The sequence below is a fragment of the Hemiscyllium ocellatum genome, chromosome 7, assembly GCF_020745735.1.
Source record: "Hemiscyllium ocellatum isolate sHemOce1 chromosome 7, sHemOce1.pat.X.cur, whole genome shotgun sequence".
Classification (NCBI taxonomy): Eukaryota; Metazoa; Chordata; class Chondrichthyes; order Orectolobiformes; family Hemiscylliidae; genus Hemiscyllium; species Hemiscyllium ocellatum.
Genome location: NC_083407.1, coordinates 89,653,010 through 89,676,078, shown reverse-complemented (window position 1 = coordinate 89,676,078; position 23,069 = coordinate 89,653,010). Strand labels below are relative to the sequence as shown.

Here is a 23,069-nt window from a genome sequence, read left to right as displayed (position 1 = left end):
TTCAAATTAATTGTTTTCTGTTCAGGCAACATAAATACCTTGCTGCGGCTTGTAGGTACTCGTGTAACAAGATCTGCTGTCATGGTATGTCACATTCATCTGTCTTTCCTACTGTAGCTTATCTACAATTACTAAGTGATATCTATCCTTAAACAACACTTAGATCAATCCCACTTGCTGCTGCCCTCTACTTTGCCTTGCAGAGAGATCTCTGTAGCTTTTCAGCTCTGCGCAATTGGCCAAATACTGAAATTCCAAGAACAAATGCTAATACAAATGCTCACTTCTTTTTACCTGTGTGAAGAATTAACCTCACCCGCTGCATCTTTTTAAAAAAAAGTGACTTACTTTGCATGACTTCTTCTCCATCATCCTGCATCTGCTCAGTATCGCTGTCATCAAATTTGATATCCTTAAACCATGACGGTTCAGAATTGCCTTCCACCGAATTTATTGAATCACTGTCTGGAGAAGGTGTCTCAGAAAACTCTGTACTCTGGAACACAGACATTGGTTCATAAAACCAAAATGGAAGAGAAAGTATTCTTCCCCAAAAAAGATTTGCTACTTGGTTTGGCAGGGATTATTTGAAACAGGCTGTTTACATTTGGTGCTCTTCAATCTTACATACTGCACATAACACAGGCTAACATTCATCAGCATGAAATATGAACATATAGGGAAAAATACTTCCTGTTATTCAATAACTTCTTTCGACACCAGTTTCATTTCTCTAATTTCTTTATTGTTAATGCTCAGGTAATGTGACATTTAGTACCTCCAGGTACATATCACGAGAATGTGGTAGAAATATTATTTTTCCTTGCCTCGGAAAATAGAACACAAAATATACACATCATGCAGCAAATCAATTGGCAATCAAACAAAATCAAAGGGACACCTTCAAATGTGATCCTATGCAAAATGAAAGAGGACTCTGATGGGAGTAGAAAAACAATTATCATGCCAAGACCAACCATGATTTTCCTCACCCAACCCCCAAGAGGGGGTCACCACTGGGCCTTTCTTTCTCTGCCAACTGCACACAAGTGGGGCATTTTGTACATGGGTCAGGACCTAAGAGGATTTCCCATTTGATTACCTCACTGATAGGTTATCTTTTGGCAGCAGGAAACAAACTCTGGGGTCAATATAATCTTAGCCATAGAGTCACACAGCATGGAAACCGACCCTTCGGTCCAACTAGTCCACGCTGACCATGTTCCCAAAGCAAACCAGTCCTACTTGCCTGCATTTGGGCAATATCCCTGCAAACCTTTCTTATCACGTACTTAACTAAATGTCTTTTAAATGTTGTAACTGAACCTGCATTCACCACTTCCTCATGCAATTAATTCAATACTTTAACCACTGTAAAAAAAAGGTTGCCCCTCAGGTCTTTTTAAAAAACTTTCTCCTCTTACCTTAAAAATATGAATCCTAGTTTTGAAATTCACCATCTGAAGAAAAAGACCCTTGTTATTCACCTTATCTATGCCCCTCATGATTTTATAAACCTCTATAAAGGTCACCCATCAACCTCACACTCCAGTGAAAAAGTCACAGCCTATTTTTATAACTCAAACCCTCCATTCCCAGCAACATCCCGGCAAATCTTTTCTGAATCCTCTCCAATTTAAGAATATCCTTCCTATAGCAGCATGACCAGAACTGCACACAGCACTCCAGAGGCTGCCTCACCAATGTCTTGTAACAGGATCTACACTGAATATGAAAAACTGGTTGGAGTTGAGACAGGTTTGGTAGGAAAAGCAGCCAAATCCTGCTTCAGTAGTATTCCATGCTGAAAAGTAAAAGTCGACTGTTTTTCTCTGGACTGCTATTTAAGGGACTGAAAACAAGTTGGCTTCACTTGCTTTTCAAAAAAAGTCTTTCAAGTTAAAATGTTTAACATTTAAGCTTACGATGAGCAAAACTGTGACAGACACGTTATTGGATAAGAAATAAATTAACTTCCAGGTTTACTACCAAACTTTAATATTTGGGAACCAGTCATCTATCTGAAAGTGAAAACAAATTAACTTCACTAATTTTGCTTTTAATTTATAAAAGAAAATGCTGTTGACAAAGTAGAATGTCGCCTACACTAGGTTGTAGGAGAGGTTTGCGTTGCAGTTAGAGGCACAATAGTTTGTTCATCTCTCCCTTCAAGACATGGTTACAATCATTTGAAATGTTTTCTTGTTTTAGGAAGTTGAAGACACAACCATCAACAGTGAAGTAATTAATGATTAGGAATGTACAACAGATCAGACCAGAATTGGAGGAGTGCAAACATTTTCAAACCATAGGATATTAGGAGAAGAATTTGGCCATTGGGCTCATTGGCCATTCCATCATGGGTGATAGGTTTCTAAATCCTATTCTCTTGCCTTCTCCCCATGACCCTCAATCCCCTTACCAATCAAGAGCGTACCAATCTCTGTCACAACCATTCTCAAAGACTTTACCACAGCCAGCCACTGAGTTTCACAGATTAACCACTCACGACTCAAGAAATTTTCTCTCAACTCAGTTCTCAAGGATTGTCCCTTCACTCTGTAGCTGTGCCTGCTAGTTCTAGTCTCTCCTACAAGTGGAGGCATCTTCTCTACATCCACTCTATCCAAGCTCCTCAGCATTCTGTAAGTTTCAATAAGATTCTCTCCCTCCACATCTCCTAAACTCCATCAAGTACAGACCTAAAGTCCTCAACTTCTTTGTAAAACCCCTCCAGACACCCTCCAACACCAGTATATCCTTCCTTTGATATAGGGTCCAAAACTATTCACAATATTCCAAATGCAGTCTGAACAGATCCTTATTCTGCCTCAACAATATATTTCTGTTCTTCTCTCTGTCCACCTTGAAATGAAATGAATGCTAACATAGTATTTGCTTGCCTATCTAGCAACTGAATGAGCATGCCAAACTTTAGAGAATCCTGTATGGGTATTCCCAAGCGCTTTTGAGCTTCAGACTTCTGAAGCCTTTCTCCATTTAGAAAACAGTCTATGCCTCCATTCCTCCTGCCAAAGTGCATAAGCTCACACTTTCTCACATTGTATTTCATCTGCCACTTCTGCACCTACTCTCCTAGCCTATGTCCTTCTGTAGTCACCCTGCTTCCTCAACACTACCTGTCCCGCGAGCTATTTTTGTATCATCTGCAAACTTAGCAACAATGTCCTCAGTACCTTTATCCTGATCATTCGTAGTCAATGAGAATAGTTGTGGTCTCAATATGAACCTGCGAGGAACTCTGCTAGTCACTGGCTGCTGTCCTGAAAAAGACCTCTTTATCCCTACTCTCTGCATTCTGCCAGTCTACCAATCCTCTATTCGTGCCAGTATCTTGCCCCTAACACCGTGAACTCATCTTATTTAGCAGCCTCCTGTGAGACAACTTGTCATCGAGTCAGAGAGATGTACAGCATGGAAACATGGTCCAACGCATCCATGCTGACCAGATATTCCAACCCAAACTATTCCCACCAGCCAGCACTAGGCCCATATCCTGCAAAACCCTTCCTATTCATACACCCGTTCAAATGCCTCTTAAATGTTGCAATTGTACTTGCCTCCATCACTTCCTCTGGCAGCTCATTCCATATACATATCACCCTCTGCATGAAAATGTTGCCCCTTAGGTCTCTTTTATATCTTTCCCCTCTCACCCAAAACCTATGCCCTCTAGATCTGGATTCCCCCATGCCAGGGAAAAAGACTTTTGTCTATTTATCCTATCCATGCCCCTCATGATTTTACAAAACTCTACAAGGTCACCCACCTCAACCTCCACCACTCCAGGAAAAACAGCCTAATCAACCTCTCCCCATAGCTCAAATCCTCCAACCCTGGCAACATCTTTATAAATCTTTTCTGTACCCTTTCAAGTTTCACAACATCTTTCCAATAGAAAGGAGACCAGAATTACACACAATATTCTAACAGTGATCTAATCAATGTCCTGTACAGCCGCAACTCCTGTACTCAATACTCTGACCAATGAAGGAAAGCATACCAAATGCCTTCTTCACTATCCCATCCATCTGCGACTCCAGACTTCTGGAAATCCAAATAGATATCGTCCACTGGCTCTCCTTTATCTAATTTCTTCATTACCTCCTCGAATAATTCTAACAGTTTTGTCAGGTATGACCTCCCTTGACAAAGTAGTCCTGACTTTCCCCCCCACCCCACCCCCACTAATTTATTATGAACTTCCAAATACTCTGCAATCTCATGCTTAATAATGGGACAGTAAAATTTTACCAACGACCGAGGTCAGGCTAACCAACCTGTAGTCTCCTGTATTCTGCCTTCCTCCTTTCTTAAATAGGGATATTACATTAGCCATTTTCCAGTCCTCTGGGAACTTGCCTGACTGCAGTGATTCCTTAAAGAATGCCCCTACAATCTCCTTCAAAACTCTGTCCATTTGGTCGGAGTGATTTATCCACTTTCAGACCTTTCACCTTCCCCAGCACCTTCTCCTTCGCGATGTCTACTACACTCACTCCTGTCCCCATACTCGAAGTTCTGCTATGCTGCTGGTGTTTTCTGTTGTGAAAACTGTTGCAAAGCACCTATTCAATCCCTCTGCCATTTTCTTTTTCCCCATTACTATTTCTTCAGCCTCATTTTCCAGTGGTCAAATGTCCACTCTTGCCTGTCTCTTACTTTTCAGATATCTAAAAACTCTTGTAATTTTTTTTAATATCACTAGCCATTTGTCATCTTTTCAGTCTTCATTGCCAGCGCATATTCGATGAGCCACGTGACCTTTTCTGTACTGTATGAATCTACTGCTTTTTGTTTAAAGTTATCCTTTGCTGGTTTTTAACGGTTTCTCAATCCTCTGGATTCCCTCTAATCTTTTACCACATTGTATGCTTTCTCTCTTACTGTTATGCATTTCACAACTTTCAGCCACGGTTGCCTTGTCCTTGCCTTAGTCTATTAAAGATGAATTTCTGCTGTGCCTCCCAATTTACCCTCAGAAACCCCCATTGCTGCTCCACTGTCTTTACTGCTATGCTCTCCTTCTAATCAACTCTGGCCAGCTCCTCCTTCATGTCTTTGTAGTTACTTTTACTCAATTGTAATGCCATTACATCTGATTCCAGCTCAAACTGCAGAATGAATCCTATCACATTATGATCGCTGGCCCGTAGAGGTTCCTTTACCTCAACTCCCTATTCAAATCTGTCTCATCACATATCACCAAATCCAGAACTGCCTGCTCCCTAGTGGACTCTACCATAAATTATTCCAAAAGACCATCAGGTAGACATTCCACAAATTCCTCTTCTTGAGATCTGCTGTCAATCCGATTTTCACAGTCCACCTGCATATTGAAGTCTCCCATGATTATTGCAATAGTGCCTTTCTTACATACCTTTTCCATTTCCTGATTTTCTTCCCCATACCCTGACCACTGTTTGGAGGCCTATATGCAACTTCTATCAGGGTCCTTTTTTCCCTTTGCGGCTCCTCAACTCTGCCCCACAAATTCTATACCTTCCGACTTGATATAATTTCTTGCTATTGATTTAATTTCATTTTTGGAAACTTACGGGGTCGGAGGAAACTACAGAGATTAGGAGAGCTGAAAATGTGTTGCTGGAAAAGCGCAGGAGGTCAGGCAGCATCCAAGGAGCAGGAGAATCGACGTTTCGGGCACAAGCCCTTCTTCAGGAATCTTCTTCATAGATTAGGAGAGGCAAGGTTATATTGTGGATTTGAAAACCAGAATGAGAATTTTAAAATCATGGTATTGCTTGACAGGGGGCTAACGAAGATCAGGGAGCACAGGGGTGTTCAGAGTAAATGGGACTTGCTGCGAGTTAAGACACAGAAAGTAGAGTTTTGGATGACCTTATGAAACCGCTAAGCAATATGTTGAAATATTCCAGACTAGAGGTAACAATGGCATGAGAGTTTTCTTTTATTCTTTCATGGATGTGGCATCACTGACAAGATCTATCTCTGACTTTCCTTGTGTGGTTAAACCATTTAGAAAATGGTTAAGAATCAACCACATTGCTGCGGGTCTGGAGATGCATGCAGATCAAACCAGCTGAGGATGGAAGATCCCATTTTCTAAGGGAGATTACTGAGACTAATGGACTTTTACACAATCCACAATGGTTTCATCATCTAACAGACTAACTCGGCTGCTGTGGAGGGATTTGTACCACCGCACCCATAACATTAGCCTGGGTCTTTGCATTATTAGTCCAGTGGCATTACTACTACATCACCACCTCCTCTGACAAGCAGATAGGATGACCCAGGGATGAAGTAGGCGGTGTTATGGAGGTGTAAATAGGTGGTCTCAGAATTGGCAAGAAGTTGGAAACTCAACTTGGGTTCAAATATGACCACAACGATATGAACAAACTGGCTTAATCCCCACTGTTGCCACAATGAGCAATATAATTAGTAACTACGGAATTTGGAGCAGTGACTGGAAGCAATGGTTTCAGTTTTCTCAAGATCTAATTGGAGGAAATTTCTGATCATCCAGTACTTTATTTTAGATAGGCAGTCTGACAATTTAGCAACAGTAGAGAAATCAGGGCAGGTGTTTCAGAGGTAGAGCCGGATGCTAACAGTGTATATGTGAAAGCTAACAAAATAGAAGAGAATTAAGGATCAAACCAGGCAGCATGGCGGCTCAGTGGTTAGCACCGTTGCTTCACAGCACCACGGTTGAATTCCAGCCTTGGCCGACTGTATGTGTGGAGTTTGCACATTCTCCCCATGTCTGTGTGAGTTTCCACCTGGGGTCACGCTTCCTCCCACAGTCCAAAGTTGTGCAGGTTATGTGGATCAGTGACAGGCTACAGGGTTTGCAGGAAATATCTCGTCAGAGGTTCAGCATGGACTTGGTGAGGGGAATGGTCTGCTTCCACACTGTAGGGATTCTATGTTTCTTTGGAGGACATCATATTTAACTGTATAGTAGGAAACGTTTGGAGGACATTGTAGGGTCAATCATGTCAACCATTATGGAGCGGTCGGGAAGGCGAAGTAGAGAAAGTTTATCTTTGTGTCTCAAAATGTCACCTCAATTTAATTAAAAACAATTAAGAACAAGAGCAGCAATCATGTTAGTGGAATTCAAAAGTCTGTATAAAGTTGGAAATAGATTTGGGAGGTGACAATATGTTCAAGAACTTGAGACGAGTCAACTGAATCTCCCACCCACAGCTTCCAACCTCATAGTCCGGGATCCCCGCACTGTCCGGTTCTACCTCCTTCCCAAGATCCACAAGCCTGACCACACTGACTGACCCATTGTCTCAGCATGCTCCTGCCCCACTGAACTCATTTCTACCTACCTCGACAATGTCCTATCCCCCCTAGTCCAGGAACTCCCCTTATACGTTCGAGACACCACCCACGCCCTCCACCTCCTCCAAGACTTCCGTTTCCCCGGCCCCCAATGCCTCATCTTCACCATGGATATCCAATCCCTCTACACCTCCATTCGCCATGACCAGGGCCTCCAAGCCCTCCGTTTTTCCCTCTCCAGACATCCCCAACAGTACCCTTCCACCAACACTCTCATTCGTTTGGCCGAACTGGTCCTCACCCTTAACAATTTCTCCTTTGAATCCTCCCACTTCCTCCAGACCAAAGGGGTAGCCATGGGCACACGTATGGGCCCCAGCTATGCCTGTCTCTTTGTTGGCTACGTAGAACATTTGATCTTCTGTAATTACACCAGCACCACTCTCCACCTCTTCCTCCGCTACATTGATGACTGCATTGGCACCATCTCGTGCTCCCGCGAGGAGGTTGAGCAATTCATCAACTTCACTAACCCATTCCACCCTGACCTTAAATTTACCTGGACCATATCTGACACCTCCCTCCCCTTCCTGGACCTCCCCATTTCCATTAATGACGACCGACATTTTTTTTTACAAACCCACCGACTCCCATAGCTACCTGGATTACACCTCTTCCCACCCTACCTCTTGCAAAAATGCCATCCCGTATTCCCAATTCCGCTACCTCCGCAGTATCTGCTCCCAGAAGGACCAGTTCCACCATAGAACACACCAGATGGCCTCCTTCTTTAGAGACCACAATTTCCCTTCCCATGTGGTTAAAGATGCCCTCCAACGCATCTCGTCCACATCCCGCACCTCCGACCTCAGACCCCATCCCTCCAACTGTAACAAGGACAGAACGCCCCTGATGCTCACCTTCCACCCTACAAACCTTCGCATAAACCAAATCATCCGCCGACATTTCCGCCACCTCCAAAAAGACCCCACCACCAGGGATATATTTCCCTCCCCTCCCCTCCCCTTTCTGCCTTCCGCAAAGATCGTTCCCTCCGTGACTACCTGGTCAGGTCCACGCCCCCCTACAACCCACCCTCCCATCCTGGCACTTTCCCCTGTCACCGCAGGAACTGTAAAACCTATGCCCACACCTCCTCCCTCACCTCTATCCAAGGCCCTAAAGGAGCCTTCCACATCCAAAGTTTTACCTGCACATCCACTGATATCATTTATTGTATCCGTTGCTCCTGATGAGGTCTCCTCTACATTGGGGAGACTGGGCGCCTCCTAGCAGAGCGCTTTAGGGAACATCTCCAGGACACCCGCACCAATCAACCACACCGCCCTGTGGCCCAACATTTCAACTCCCCTCCACACTCTGCCGAGGACATGGAGGTCCTGGGCCTCCTTCACCACCAGATGCCTGGAGGAAGCACGCCTCATCTTCCACCTCGGAACACTTCAACCCCAGGGCATCAATGTGGACTTCAACAGTTTCCTCATTTCCCCTTCCCCCACCTCACCCTAGTTCCAAACTTCCAGCTCAGTACTGTCCCCATGACTTGTCCGGATTTGTCCAACCTGCCTAGCTCCTTTTCCACCCTCTCCTCCCTGACCTATCACCTTCATCCCCTCCCCCACTCACCTATTGTACTCTATGCTACTTTCTCCCCACCCCCACCCTCCTCTAGCTTATCTCTCCACACTTCAGGCTCATTGCCTTTATTCCTGATTAAGGGCTTTTGCCCGAAACGTCGATTTCGCTGCACTTTGGATGCTGCCTGAACTGCTGTGCTCTTTCAGCACCACTGATCCAGAATCTGGTTTCCAGCATCTGCAGTCATTGTTTTTACCTCCTGAATTATCAACTATACTACATATAAAACCTTCATGTACATTAAATTACTTACCGTCTCACCAGACACTGCTAATGCTGAAGCAGGCAAGTACCATATTCACTTACTTGCAAAGGCCTGTATAAGGCATATTCATCCCTAAAGAGCTGATCATGATGGGTTACACAGTCAAACCATCGTCCATCCACTAATGCCTGACCAATGGCAATTGCCTGAGCTCTGAAAAAAAGAGATACCGGATGAAATAGTTTAATCTAGTCACATTTGAATGCATAAAAAATACATCTAAAAGGTATTTTAGATTAGTATTACTCTACAAATTTCCAAAGTACTGCACAGTAGTGGGCAGATTTGCACTCAAAATCCCAAGACACGAGGGTAAATTCATTCTCAGGGGTGACCAGTTCAGAGAAAAGTCACCTCTGTAAAGATATTTGCTAACCTGCCTGTTCCGTGATGTTGTTACACACCTCTGGAGCAGGAGGAACTTGAACCAAGGTCTCCAAGCATTGAGGTAGGGACAGTAGCACTGCACCACTGTAAAGATATTTCTAAATCACCTTTGTAAATCTTTTCTGCACCCTCTCAAGTTTAACAACATCCTTCCTTTCGAAAGGCGACCGGAATTATATGTGGTAATCTAAAAGAGGCCTCACCAATGCCATCTACAGAATAATATCCCAACTCATTTACTCAAATATTCTGACCAATGACAACAAGAATGCCAAACATCATCTTCAGCTATCTACCTGTAACTCCACTTTTGAGGAATTATGCACCGCCGCCTCCCCCCCCAGGTTTTTTGCTCAGTAACACACCCCAGGGCACTACCTTTAACTGTATAAGTCTTGCCGTGTGCCACATTTCCTGCAGCCCCCAGGTGAGTGGCAATTCAGTTCTGGCCTCTTCCCTTGAAGTTACTTGGGGAATCCTTGTTAGTGTTTTTTCCTCTGCTTAGTGATATGTTTAAATACAGTGGGTGGTCATGACTGGGTCATCTCTGTAAATATAGGGTAGTTTTCTCCCTGCTGGAGCAAACAGGTCTCCTAGTGAGACTATTCGTGACAAATACAGGAGAAAAACAAGCACTGATTGGAGGTACAGTGAGGAGGGTGAGTACGTACTGGCAGCGAGGGAGCAGGATGCCAATGCCTGAGGGAAGGGCATCCAGGGCATCCAGAGGCTGGTAGCCAAGTCAAATGCTATGGTATGTGGGTAAGGTTACAGGGGTAATCATATAATCTCAGAATCCCTACTGTGTGGAAACAGACTATTGGATCAAACGTGTTCACACCGACCCTCCAAAAAGCAACCCACCCAGACCCCTTCACCTACCCTTTTGCTCGACATTTCCCTGACTAATGCACATAACTTACACACCTCTAAATACTTTGGGCAATTTAGCATGACTAATTCACCAAGTCTGCACAGATTTGGACTGTGGGAGGAAACCTGAGCACCTGGAGAAAACGCACGCAGACACAGGGAATATGTGCAAACTCCACACAGACAGTTGCCCAAGGCTGGAATCGAACTCAGGTCCTTTGCACTGAGGGAGGAGTGCTAACCACTGAGACACCGCGCTGCCCATAGTTAGTAGTCTTCTTGCCAAAGCCAGGAGGTTAAGTGGAAAGTCCCCTTTTTGCAGTGGGCCTGGGATTGGGGGGGTGGGGAGGGGAGGAGAGAGAGGGGAGGGGAGGAGAGAGAGGGGAGGGGAGATTGTAACACCGATACACTTCTCCACTGTGAAACAGCATGTGTCCCCATGTTTCTAACATTTCCTGATGCCCAGCATGTGCAGTACTTTTCTCTTGGATTACAGCTTGCTCAACATTTTGTAAGAACAAGGTGGATCACCAAAATTCCAAAATAATTCTTTAGGTTTCAGTAAATGTAATGAGACCTGCTTCACTATTCAAAGGCAATTTGGTATAAATCCTCAGGGTAAAATGTGCAGACAACTTAAAAATTGCAATGAGCCCTGTGATTCATCATCCATAACTGGAAAACAGAGGCACTTAGTTATTTTATATATTAACTATGAACAAACGAACTAGAAGCACAAATGGGTGATTAGGCCCTCACATCTGCTTCACTATTTGACAAGATCAAGGCTGATCCAATTGTATTCAGTTCCTTATTTTGTTAGACATGCTACATTGCAGTGCAGTTATTTTTGCTCATTTTAATGTGATTGCCTATCAACTTAAGTTTTCAACTCTATTTCCTTGCCATCAATTTCCTCCATTCATTCACTTTTTCTCTTTGGTCAAGATTTCATAACTGGAAGCCATTAGAGGGACAGTGCTTTAGGACAATTTCTTCTGAAAGCAGGAAACAGGGAAAAGTGAAGATTCCAATTAGAAAACAGCAACCAAGATTTCTAAATAACCAATAGGCTATGATATGGCAAGGATAAACTGCTTTGCTAAAATGTACTATTTAATGTTGATAATTTAACTTCTGAGACATCAGCTGAGTTTGAACTTGATTTTGCATTCACATTAATTGCTCACTTTCTAACTGACTGATGGATACATAAGAGAGACACAATTTAGTATGTATCAATTTCAACTATGAAAATTACCGTGTAGCGATATGTCCATTTCTAATCAACCAATTCACCAGTTCCTTTCCTACAATGCAATTAGGATATGTTCGCAACCAGTAGCGATGATCCTGAAACTCCATGCCAGTGCTGTGATGGCATATTTTCTTCCACAGGTCTTTCAGTTGCACAGAGTCCTACAATGGATATTAGAAATGAAAGATGAATTTCGGAAATGTAATTGCACGTCTCAGGGCTTTAATCAATTGAAAAAGGAAAAAAGAGTCGAGCACCTTTCCTGAGCACCAGATATCTGAAAGCACTTTGCAGTCAATAAAGTACTTTTGAAAAGGTCACTTACTGTTGTAACATCGAAACGCAGAAGTCAATTTGGACACAGCGAAGTTTCAGAAACAATTTGTTTTTGTGATGCTGGTTGAGGGATAATTATTGGGCATAGCATGTTTTACATTCAACTACAAAGATAGACTAATCTTTAATGTTTCATCCAAAGTCAGCATTCCTGACAGTGCAGTGCTCTCTAGGTTTTGTAAAGAAGTGTCAGGTAAGATTGGCATATCCAGGACCTGGAGCTGGATGTTACGTGCCTCAGCCAGGTGTCTTGTAGGCTTGAGGCACATAAAATAAGTCAAATGCTTAGCCCAACACATTCCCATACACCTCTGAACTGGACCCCTTAATACAAAAGGTGGGAAAGTGTCAAAATTCGCAGCACACCTATCATATGCAAATAACTGTTAAGAGATCAATTGACCCTGATAATACATTGTCCATCCCAAAATGCAGCTGCCATGGGCTGGCTTACAGGAGTAAGGAAGCTGTTTATCTCATGGCCAGCATAAACAAAGTTGGCAAGGGATGGGGAGTGCCTCAGCCAGGGCTTTTATGTGTATTCTTGCTAAAATAGTACACCATTCTTCCTTTTGCACCACCTGCTTGACAGAAACTGGCCTCCTAACCCCTATTTTTGCCTCTCTGATCCCTCCGCACCATTGAACAATGGCACTCAATCGAATTCTCAGGTCTCTTCATGTGTCACTGCCAGAAATGATAGAGCTGTCTGTCCATCTGATTGGTTGGCAATTCCTAAGGCCAGAATGCCCTCTTCCAAATGAGGGGCAGAAGATACTTTTAAGTCTCCTGGCTCACTGCTGACTTTCCTTTTGAACTGCCTGTACCTTGTAATTTTCTCCAACTGGTGTGGGACCTGAACTCATCGCTATCAACTGAGCTTTGGCTGACATACAAATCATTGTCAAACAAAACAAGAAAAGTTAATTAAAAATTTGGACTGCAGAAAGGTGCTTAATAATTGTCATGTTTTGAGGTTGATGTGAAGCAATGTTATTGACAGAAATCAATGCGGAACACTTGGTAAAGGAACATAATCACATTTGAGCATATTGGGGAAAAGGCAACAACAAAAGGTATCAAGTTAGTGAAAGTGAACAAGCAGAAAAAAAATCTGCCTCATGTGTCAAAGCAATCTGCATTATATTACTGCACAGACACAACATTTTGCCTCTCACATGTTGTCTAACTTCCAGAAACCACTAAAATAAATACCAGAAGAATTTTTCTTTCATCTTCATTAGGGTCAGTTTTAGCATACGCCCGAGAGGCTTGAGGGCTAATAGAGCTGTCATATGAAGGTACCATGGGTGAAGCAGACCGGTCCAAAGAAAGATTGGTGATGCTTACAGACCTGTTATGCAGAGGAAAATAAAATCAACAAACAAAACTGCTAAGGCTGGTAAATATATCCATCATGCTCAAACTATATAGGCCTAAGCCAATAATAGAAAGATATCTAGCATCCTAACTAGATTTTATAATAGGTTGCAATTTTTTTCTCTCAAGTATCAGTTCTGAGACAACATTAATTCCCTTCTCAGTGAAGCAAAGAAATGTGCAGCAAAATGTAAATGCCCGCACCAAGTCAATTGTAATGAACATCACAACAACAACTTTACATATTTGAGAGCTTTCCAAAAAGGGTGAAACAGAAATTGCTGGACTAGCATATCAAGATATTTCCTAGCAGTTATGTTTTCTTTTATTTTCTGCCTCTTGTGAAAGCTAATCTAGTCCTCTTATATCTCATTTAAGTGGTTACAACAAGCTGAAACTGAATGTCAACAGGCTTAACTGCGGAGACCATCACTACCAAGTCAATCATACAGCTACACTGCCTTCACCCATACCTCCTCACGGATCCATATCTTCTCAGTTCATACCTAGAAGAATTAAGGTGAGTTATCGTTTGCCATCTGTTTCCCAGTCTAGATCAGTTAACTCAGAAATGACATTGAGCACAGTCACGTCTTTCTTTATCTTACTCGGCTGGTTTTACATCCATCAGGATGCTTCATTTAATAATATGTTCAAGAATATGGGGTTGGTCTTTTGATCAAGATAAAACACTACATCAAAAGCATCAATCAAAAAGCACATTACTTTAGCAGGGAATGAAACCTGCAATATTTGAGCAAGCACAGATTAGGAAAGGAAGCTAACATTTTTGGGATAGCATAAGACAAAGGCATCTTTAATGTTTTCTAATTAGTTTCTTTATTTTAAGTAGCAAGAATATAAAATGTATCCCACAAATCACAAGGTAGTTATACATTCCAGAACATGTTGCAAGAACTACTCACTCTGTGGAGCAGAGACAAAGATTTTAATTTGCAAAGTTTATTCTTGCAAAACAAATTTTACATAAAGGTATATGTTTGTATTATGAGTTTAAAGGAATGATAATTTTAAGGTCAAGCTTATTCTTATAGCTGGTAAAGTAAATTAAATTGATCAGAAGCTGGGAGATCATTCCCCAGTGGAAAACAAACCAATTTTTTTTAAATGTGGGGTCAGATAGCTCAGTTGAGTGGATGGCTGGCTTGCAGAATTTGTCCAACACCTTGGGTTCAATTCTTTTACTGGCTAAGGTCACAATGAAGGCCCAGCCTTCTCATTCTCACAACTTGCCTCAAGTGTGGTGATCTCTATGTTAAATTCTCCACCAGACATTGCTCTCTCGTGAAAGAGCAACCTATGGGACCTCTAAGACTATGGCAAATTTCACTTTCAGAATTAAAGGGTCATGACATTAAATGGCTTAAAGAGTTGTGAAGCAGAAAATTCAGGAGCTGGTTTTTACTGCAACCACATTGAGGCATCTTACATGCATCAGCCGAGAGGGGAAAGTCTGCCTTAAAGAGCTCAACTACAAAGAAAGCAGAAGATGCTTTTGCTGTAAAATGCTTAGAAAAATGCTAATAGGAAAATGAAACATGCATACTTTCAATCTTCAAATTCAGAAATATCATAGTTTCTCTGAACTTAGCGGGTCATTACATAAATTAAGTAAATGGTCAACCAAAATGTGCATTTATCGATTTGGTATTAAAAGCCCTGGCTCATCTGCGTTTTAAGAAAAGTCAAAGAGAAAAAAAGAACTAAGTGAAGTTTTAATTTGTTTAATCAAAAGGAAAATAAGTTCATACAAAACTCTATACAACACATCATAGCAATGTGAAATATGAGCGAAGACTCAAACTAAAGGGAGAAACAGATGTCTAAGTAGATGCAAAATATGACAGTTAAAAAGTTGAAAATGGGAGAACAGTTCATATTAATATGTATCAATCTTTCCATCCTATCTTGTGGCATTTTCTTCATTATTCAAACAGAAACTTCAACAAAACCGATAATTCAATGTTGATTTAATACTAAAAATAGCACATTTCTCCATTGATCATAATTTTAAAAATGCAAAGCTAGCAAATTTGTCACATTTTCAAAATGCTTGAAATATCGATACAAATGAAAACTATAGAATACTGATTTTTTTTAAGGTTCCCTAATCAATAGTAAAAAAAAGTTAACACTGCAGTTTCATTTTTCCATATTTGTTCCTCCAATTTGACTTGTTAGCTAAATATCAAAAATGTGTCTTATAGGAGGAAATCTCTAACATTAAACTTTGAGGCTTTAAATATTTCAATTTCGGTTTAATTTTCCTTTCTTCGATGAGCACTTTTGTGATTTTTGACAACAAAGAGAGGAAGAAGGTGACTTACAAGGTAAAGAATTACAGCAAAGAAGAACACGTTATTCCATTTAAACAAACCTTTTTCGAGCAGGTGACTTTCCTACATCCTCCTGCACGGTTGAGAGTCGCGTTGTCAAATTACTCTGAGAATCCTGATGGCCCAAGCTTATTAAGAGAAAAAGATAATGTGGTCAATTCCAAAATTAAAGGTTCACTGTCCTATCTTAACAGCAATGTTTAAAGTTTTAACAAGGCATCACATGTGCCTGAAATTACAGATAAAAACAGCAAGCCCAATGCAAACATTCCTTAACTGCGTTCAAACTCAACAAGTTGAATTTTCAATATTAAATAGCAGTTACCTCAAATAGTAGCTTACTCTTGTTATACTATATCCAAGATCCATTTGAAAGATAATGACTGGCATATCAATTACTGAAATAACTTAGCTGTTGTTTTGTAATTGCAATTTTTTTTTCCCTCTTCCTTGATCTTTCCTTTCAGGAGGAAAATATTAAATGTACTATCCAAAGATCTTCTAGTCATGGCGTCTCATATTTTTTTCTTTATTCATTAGATGTGGATGTCGCCAGCAAAACCAGCATTTGCTACCCATCACAAAGTGGCCTTAAACTCAGTAGCTTGCTACACCATTTCAGAGGGCATTGGAGTCAACTAGATTATGAGTCACATATGGGCTAGACAGGGTAATGTTGACTGATTTCCTTCCTGAAAGGGCATCTGGGAATAGCTCAAGTGGTAGGAAACGCTTTTTTTTAAAAACAAAAAAAGAGTTAAAATGTTTAGACAACAGTATATGTCTGTCAAGAAATAAGGGAATTGGATGAAATAGTGTCATGTGGAACTAGATAATGCAGAGATTACTAACATGCTACAGAACATTCAGGACTGGGAACTAAAATTTATGTAAGATATTTAGAAAAAGAGGGCAAAGGTAATGTGAAGTAACTGCACTTAGAAGGGATAATTCAATGGCTGTAGATAAAATTTGACAATGTTATCAGCAAGACCAAGACAGAATCTAACTGAATAATCACTAAGATAATAAGAAATCAGATCAATAGGAATAACAGTGGGTGGGGGAAGAGGAGGAGGAGGGGCGGCAGTAAAGGAGGAAACACACATTTTGGAAAATTGAACAAAACGGTTTCAATTATCCCAATATTAACTGGATAGAGGACGCAGGCAAAAGAATAAGGAATGGAATTCATACAAGTGTACAGCACACCTTTTTAACCCAGTATGTGTAAAAGCCAATAAAAGATGATTACCTGTTGGTTCATTCTTCATTATAAGATCCAAAGCACAAATGTAAAAGTAGGGAAATGTCTAGGAAATAGTGGCCTTGCTACAATATGCTTCAAGATGATAATACAGATCAACCAACAATGAAAACAATGTTAATAGATTGATGAAACACTGATTCATGAGTCTAGGACTTTGGGAAAATAAGTGGGCAACAACAAGAGACTAAATAGCCTACTCCTGCTTCTAATTCCTGTGTTTGTATGTATTCGCAAACATCACAGTAGAGCAACAATGGATACAACTAAAAGCCATGTTGAAGAGAATGCAGGAAAAACACATCCTGCTAAATAAAAAACAGAAATCAAACATTATTAATTGGATGAGTGAACAATTGAGGGCTTAGGAAAGAAATATATTAAGTACATAGGCAGCAAAAGTGTGCATGATGTGTGAGAATATAAGATACGAGAAGATAAATCAAAAGAACAATTAGGAAGTTAACCAGAAATTATGAAATCAACAAAGGACAAAATAAAATAAAAATATTTTGCAGGTACATCAATAAGAAGGTTGGGATGGGATTACAGCCATTTAGGGACAGTCAGGGTAATACAGTAAACATAACAAGAGAATTAGTAGAAAATGTATTTTTTTTACTTCACTTTACTATGGAGATGGAACAGGTAGAAAGGATGTGGAAACACAGGAACATAGAAATAAGAGCAGTAGGCCATTTAGCATTTTAACCCTGCACCACCATTCAATATGGTCATCCAAATCAGTACAATGTTCCCACTATTCCTTTATCTCCACGGGATAGTTATAATCCCTTGGTGTAAACATTTAATGTTTTAGCCTCAACTGCTTGCTGTAGCAGAGAATTCACCCAGAGAGTGGTGAGCCTACGGAAGAGATTACTCCTCGTCTCAGTTCAAAATAGCCTACCCAATATTCTTAATCTGTTACTCTTGGTGCTAGATTTCCTGATTACTGGAGACATCTGTCCTACATTTTGATTTGATTTATTAGTGTCACATGCACTTAAGTATAGTGAAAAGTTTTGGTCTGCATACAGTATAGGCAGACCATAAGTGTACAACAGGCACAAAGATCACAGGATGATTGAGCAGAGTGAAGAATACAAAGTTATGGCTGCAAAAAAGGTGCACAAAAAGAAACATCAACATTGGACTTCTCATATTTTGATATCTATTCAGAAATTTAATAACACCTAAACCTGTTGGTAGGTGTACTTCAGCTTTTTTAATCTTCTGCCTGACAGAAGAGGTCAGAAAAGAACCAGGATGGGAGGGGTCTTTGATGATGTTGGCTGCCTTTCCTTGGCAACGAGAAGTGTAAATGGAATCACTGGTGGAATCACTGGATGAAAGGACTTACCTTTTCTAGTCTTACTAGAATTTTACAGGTTTCTACAAGATTTCTCCATCCCTCGCCATTCTTCTAAACTCCAGTTTATATAGTCCAAACTGACCCAGTCTCTCTTCAAAAGTCAGTCCTACTTCCCTAGAACCAGTCTGGTGAGTCTTTGGTTGCACTCCCTTCATAGCCAGAACATCCTTCCTTAGAAAATGAGACCAAAACATCACACAGTATTCCAAGTCTCATCAAAGCTCTGTAAAATTGCAGTTATGACATCCTTGCTCCGACAAACTTAACCTCTCGCTATTAAATGCAACATACCATTTGCCTTCTTCACCTTCTGCTGCAGATGCTGCTTGGCTTCAGTGACCGATGTAGAAAGACACCCAGGTCTTGCTGCACTCCTCCCTTTTCCAAACTATTGTCATCCAGACAATAATCTGCCTTCCAGATTTTGCTACCAAAGAGGATAACCTAACATTTATCATCTACTATGCATTTGTCCACTCATTAGCTTGTTCAAATAATAGTGAAGCATCTCGTCCTAACAGATTACTTCCTTAACCAGCATTGTGCTACCTGCAAACTTTGCAATTCTACACTTAGTTCCCTCATCCAAATCATTAATATATATTGTGAATAACTGGGGTCCAAGCATTGAGTTCTGTAGTACCCCATAAGTCACTGCCTGCCACCCAGAAACAGACTTGTTTATTCTTAAAAACAGAACCGCACTAAAATAATATCTCTGGACTCAAAACGTTAACACTCTTTCTCTCTCCAAAGATGCTGCCAGACTTGCTGAGTTGTTCCAGCAATTTGTGTTTTTGTTTCAGATTTTCAGCATCCGCAGTTTTTTACATATATGCCAACCAGCTCTTGATCCATGTCAGTAACCTACCCTCCCATGCACTTTAATTTTACAAGCACTTGCACAGGTGCTTAGCTAAAATCTTCTAAAAGTATAAGAAAACCGCATCCACTGACAGCCCTTATCAACTCTATTAGTTACCTCAAGTCATTCCAGTGAATTTGTCAAACATTTTCCCTTTCGTAAATTCGTGCTGACTTCCTCTGATTCTGCCACTGTTTTCTGATGTGCTCTGATGTTAAATCTTTTACAATGAACTCCAGCATTTTCTGTTCTATTGATGTCAGGCTAACTGGTCTATAATTCATGTTTTGGCTCTACCTCCTCTTTTAAATAGTGGTATTACATTTGTTACCTTACAATCCAGCAGAGCTGTTGCAGAGTCGATAAAATCTTGAAAGATGATCACCCATTTGTCATTATTTTTAATAGCTATTTCCTTAACTACTCTGGGATATAGATTAATTAGGCCCTAGGTCCTTGAATGGCCTTTAATCCCATCAATTTACATTCTTCCAAGATGACGGCGTCAGTAAGGTAGGCAACGCTTGGGCTCCTGGGTGCGTCCACTCCACACCAGCCGCTTCCTCTCTTCTTTGATACCTCTTTTTCACTATTTTTTTCTTCATCGTCTTCCTGTCGTCAGTAGCAAAGGTGACATTGCAGAGGAGCGCAGCTAAAGCGGGACTTTTAGTGAAACAGTGACCTGGCCTGGCAACAGGGTCAGGGACTCCTGCTTGTGTATACCTAGAGTGGGGATTCCAGGCATTGTTGAGACTTTCAAAAGCAGAGCCAGGGACCCTTGGCTGCGCTAGGCCAGGAGCAGGGACACCTAGTTATCAGTGAGGCAGTAGCAACAGCGAAGCTGGGGGCTCCTAACGGCTGGACCCACATTCGCCCCGCATGGGACCTGGCATCAGTGAACCATCATTGAGGTGAGCCCAGTGATGAAGAGATGGCGCCTGAAGAGTGGCAACTCTGACACGGGTGGATCCATCAGAGGGGTGGCAATGCAGGTGTTGTTGGTCATCCAGCTCAGGACACATGACAGAGGCAACTGAACAAAGATGGATTCTCTTTCAGCTATATCTTGAACTACTCAAAATGATACTAGATTATGGCAACAGTTTAAGCTTTTCACTATTTTGTTGTGTACAGTACAGGTGACAATAAATCATTCAAATTTCCCCAACATTTCCCTGCTAATACCAGATTTCCTTCAGTTTCCCTCTCTCACTAGATTCTGTGTTCCTCAATATTTTTGGGACATTTGAGCGCTTCTTTGAGAAAACAGAACTAAAATATGTGTTTGATTGGTCTGTCAACTTTTTGCTCCCTATTAAAACACTTTTCCTACTGCTTTCTGATTGACCTACATTTGTCTTAACTTATCATTTTTCTCCTCACTGACCTATAGATGCTTTTTAAAACCAGCTTGTATGTTTTACTCTGTATTTCAATATCCAAGTCGTTCATGAATATTATGAATATTATGAAAAATAGTTCAAGCATTAATCTTTGGGGAAGATGACACTTCAGTCTGAAGAACACCTTTCCTTAGTACAAACTTTCTTCTTTAAAATCAAAGCAGCCGCTGATCCTCAGAGTGCAGGAGCCTTGATTTTGTTAGTTAGCCTTTTAAGTGGTATTTAATAAAAGATTTCTTACAATATATACACTCAACCACTGTATTCCTTTCATGATCCTTATCTATTACTGATGAAAAAGCCCCGTGTTTGACCAATCTCCCTTCCACAAATCTGTACTGGCTCTCGTTCACCAAATCAAACACAAGTTTCCCATTTGTTTCTCTTAAATCTTAGTCACCACAGAACTGCCTGATCAGCTACTCAGAAGGCGTTTGTAAACCTGTATAAGGTCACCCCTCAGTCTCTGATGCTCCAGGGAAAACAGCCCTAGCCTATTCAACCTCTCCCTATAGCTCAAATTCTCCAACCCTGGCAACATTCTTGTAAATCTTTTCTGAACCCTTTCAAGTTTCACAATATCTTTCTGATCGGAAGGAGACCAGAATTGCACGCAATATTCCAACAGTGGCCTAACCAATGTCCTGTACAGCCGCAACATTACCTCCCAACTCCTGTACTCAATATTCTGACCAATAAAGGAAAGCATACCAAATGCCTTCTTCACTATCCTATCTACCTGCGACTCCACTTTCAAGGAACTACGAACCTACACTCCAAGGTCTCTTTGTTCAGCAACACTCCCTAGGACCTTACCATTAAGTGTATAAGTCCTGCTAAGATTTGCTTTCCCAAAATGCAGCACCTCGCATTTATCTGAATTAAACTCCATCTGCCACTTCTCAGCCCATTGGCCCATTTGATCAACATCCCGTTGTAATCTGAGTTAACCTTCTTCGCTGTCCACGATATCTCCAATTTTGGTGTCATCTGCAAACTTTCTAACTATACCTCATATGCTCACATCCAAATCATTTATATAAATGGTGAAAAGTAGTAGACCCAGCACTGATCCTTATAGCACACTACTGGTCACAGGCCTCCAGCCTGAAAAACAACCCTCTATCATCACCCTCTGTCTTCTGTCTTTCACCCAGTTCTGTATCCAAATGGCTAGTTCTCCCTGTATTCTATGGGATCTAACCTTGCTAATCAGTCTCCCATGGGAACCTTGTCGAATGCCTTACTGAAGTTCATATCGATCACATCTACCGCTCTGCCCTCATCAATCCTCTTGGTTACTTCTTCAAAAAACTCAATCAAGTTTGTGAGACATGATTTCCCACGCACAAAGCCATATGGACTATCCCTAATCAGTCCTTGCCCCTCCAAATACATGTGCATCCTGTCCCTCAGGATTCCCTCCAACAACTTGCCCACCAGTGACATCAGGCTCACTGGTCTATAGTTCCCTGGCTTGTCCTTACCACCTTTCTTAAACAGAGGCACTACGTTAGCCAACCTCCAGTCTTCTGGCACCTCACCTGGACTATCAATGATACAAATATCTCAGCAAGAGGCACAGGAATCATTTCTCTAGCTTCCCACAAAGTTCTAGGGTACACCTGATCAGGTCCTGGGGATTTATCCACTTTTATGTGTTTCAAGACATCCAACACTTCCACCTCTGTAATATGGACATTTTTCAAGATGTCACCATCTATTTTGCTACTTTCTATATCTTCCATATCCTTGTCCACAGTAAATACTGATGCAAAATACTCATTTAGTATCTTCCACATCTCCTGCGGCTCTACATAAATGCCGCCTTGCTGATCTTTGAGGGGTCTTATTCACTCCCTAGTTACCCTTTTGTCCTTAATGTATTTGTAAAAATCCTTTGCATTCTCCTTAACTCTATTTGCCAAAATTATCTCATGTCCCCTTTTTGCCCTCCTGAATTCCCTCTTAAGTATACTCCTACTGCCTTTAGACTCTTCTAATGATTCACTCAATCTACCCTGTCTTTCCTGACATATGCTTCCTTCGTTTTCTTAACTAAACCCTCCATTTCTTTAGTCATCCAGCATTCCCTACACCTCCCAACCTTTCCTTTCACCCTAACAGGAATTTCTCTGGACTCGCGATATCTCATTTTTGAAGGCTTCCCATTTTCCAGCCATCCCTTTACCTGCGAACATCTGCGCCCATTCAGCTTTTGAAAGTTCTTGCCTAATACCAAGTCAATGGCAGCAATAAAGAGAAGAGGAGAAAGGAAGAACTTTGCCTGATGCCAATCAGCACATGGAAATAGTCACTAACATCCTATGTTTTCACACTGT

At 41.3% G+C, this 23,069-nt stretch overlaps 1 protein-coding gene across 5 annotated transcripts in view; it reads right to left on the bottom strand.

Annotated features, from left to right (window-relative positions):
• pikfyve (phosphoinositide kinase, FYVE finger containing) overlaps positions 1–23,069 on the bottom strand; it is a 154,231-nt gene that overhangs the window by 68,927 nt on the left and 62,235 nt on the right. For all 5 annotated transcript variants that reach the window (XM_060827485.1, XM_060827484.1, XM_060827486.1 and 2 more), the window contains exons 7-11: positions 15,859–15,945; positions 13,296–13,434; positions 11,748–11,905; positions 9,268–9,379; positions 349–496 (exon numbers count right to left, since the gene is read on the bottom strand). In XM_060827485.1, the coding sequence (XP_060683468.1) occupies positions 349–496; positions 9,268–9,379; positions 11,748–11,905; positions 13,296–13,434; positions 15,859–15,945 (644 nt within the window). The remainder of the gene's footprint in view (positions 1–348; positions 497–9,267; positions 9,380–11,747; positions 11,906–13,295; positions 13,435–15,858; positions 15,946–23,069) is intronic.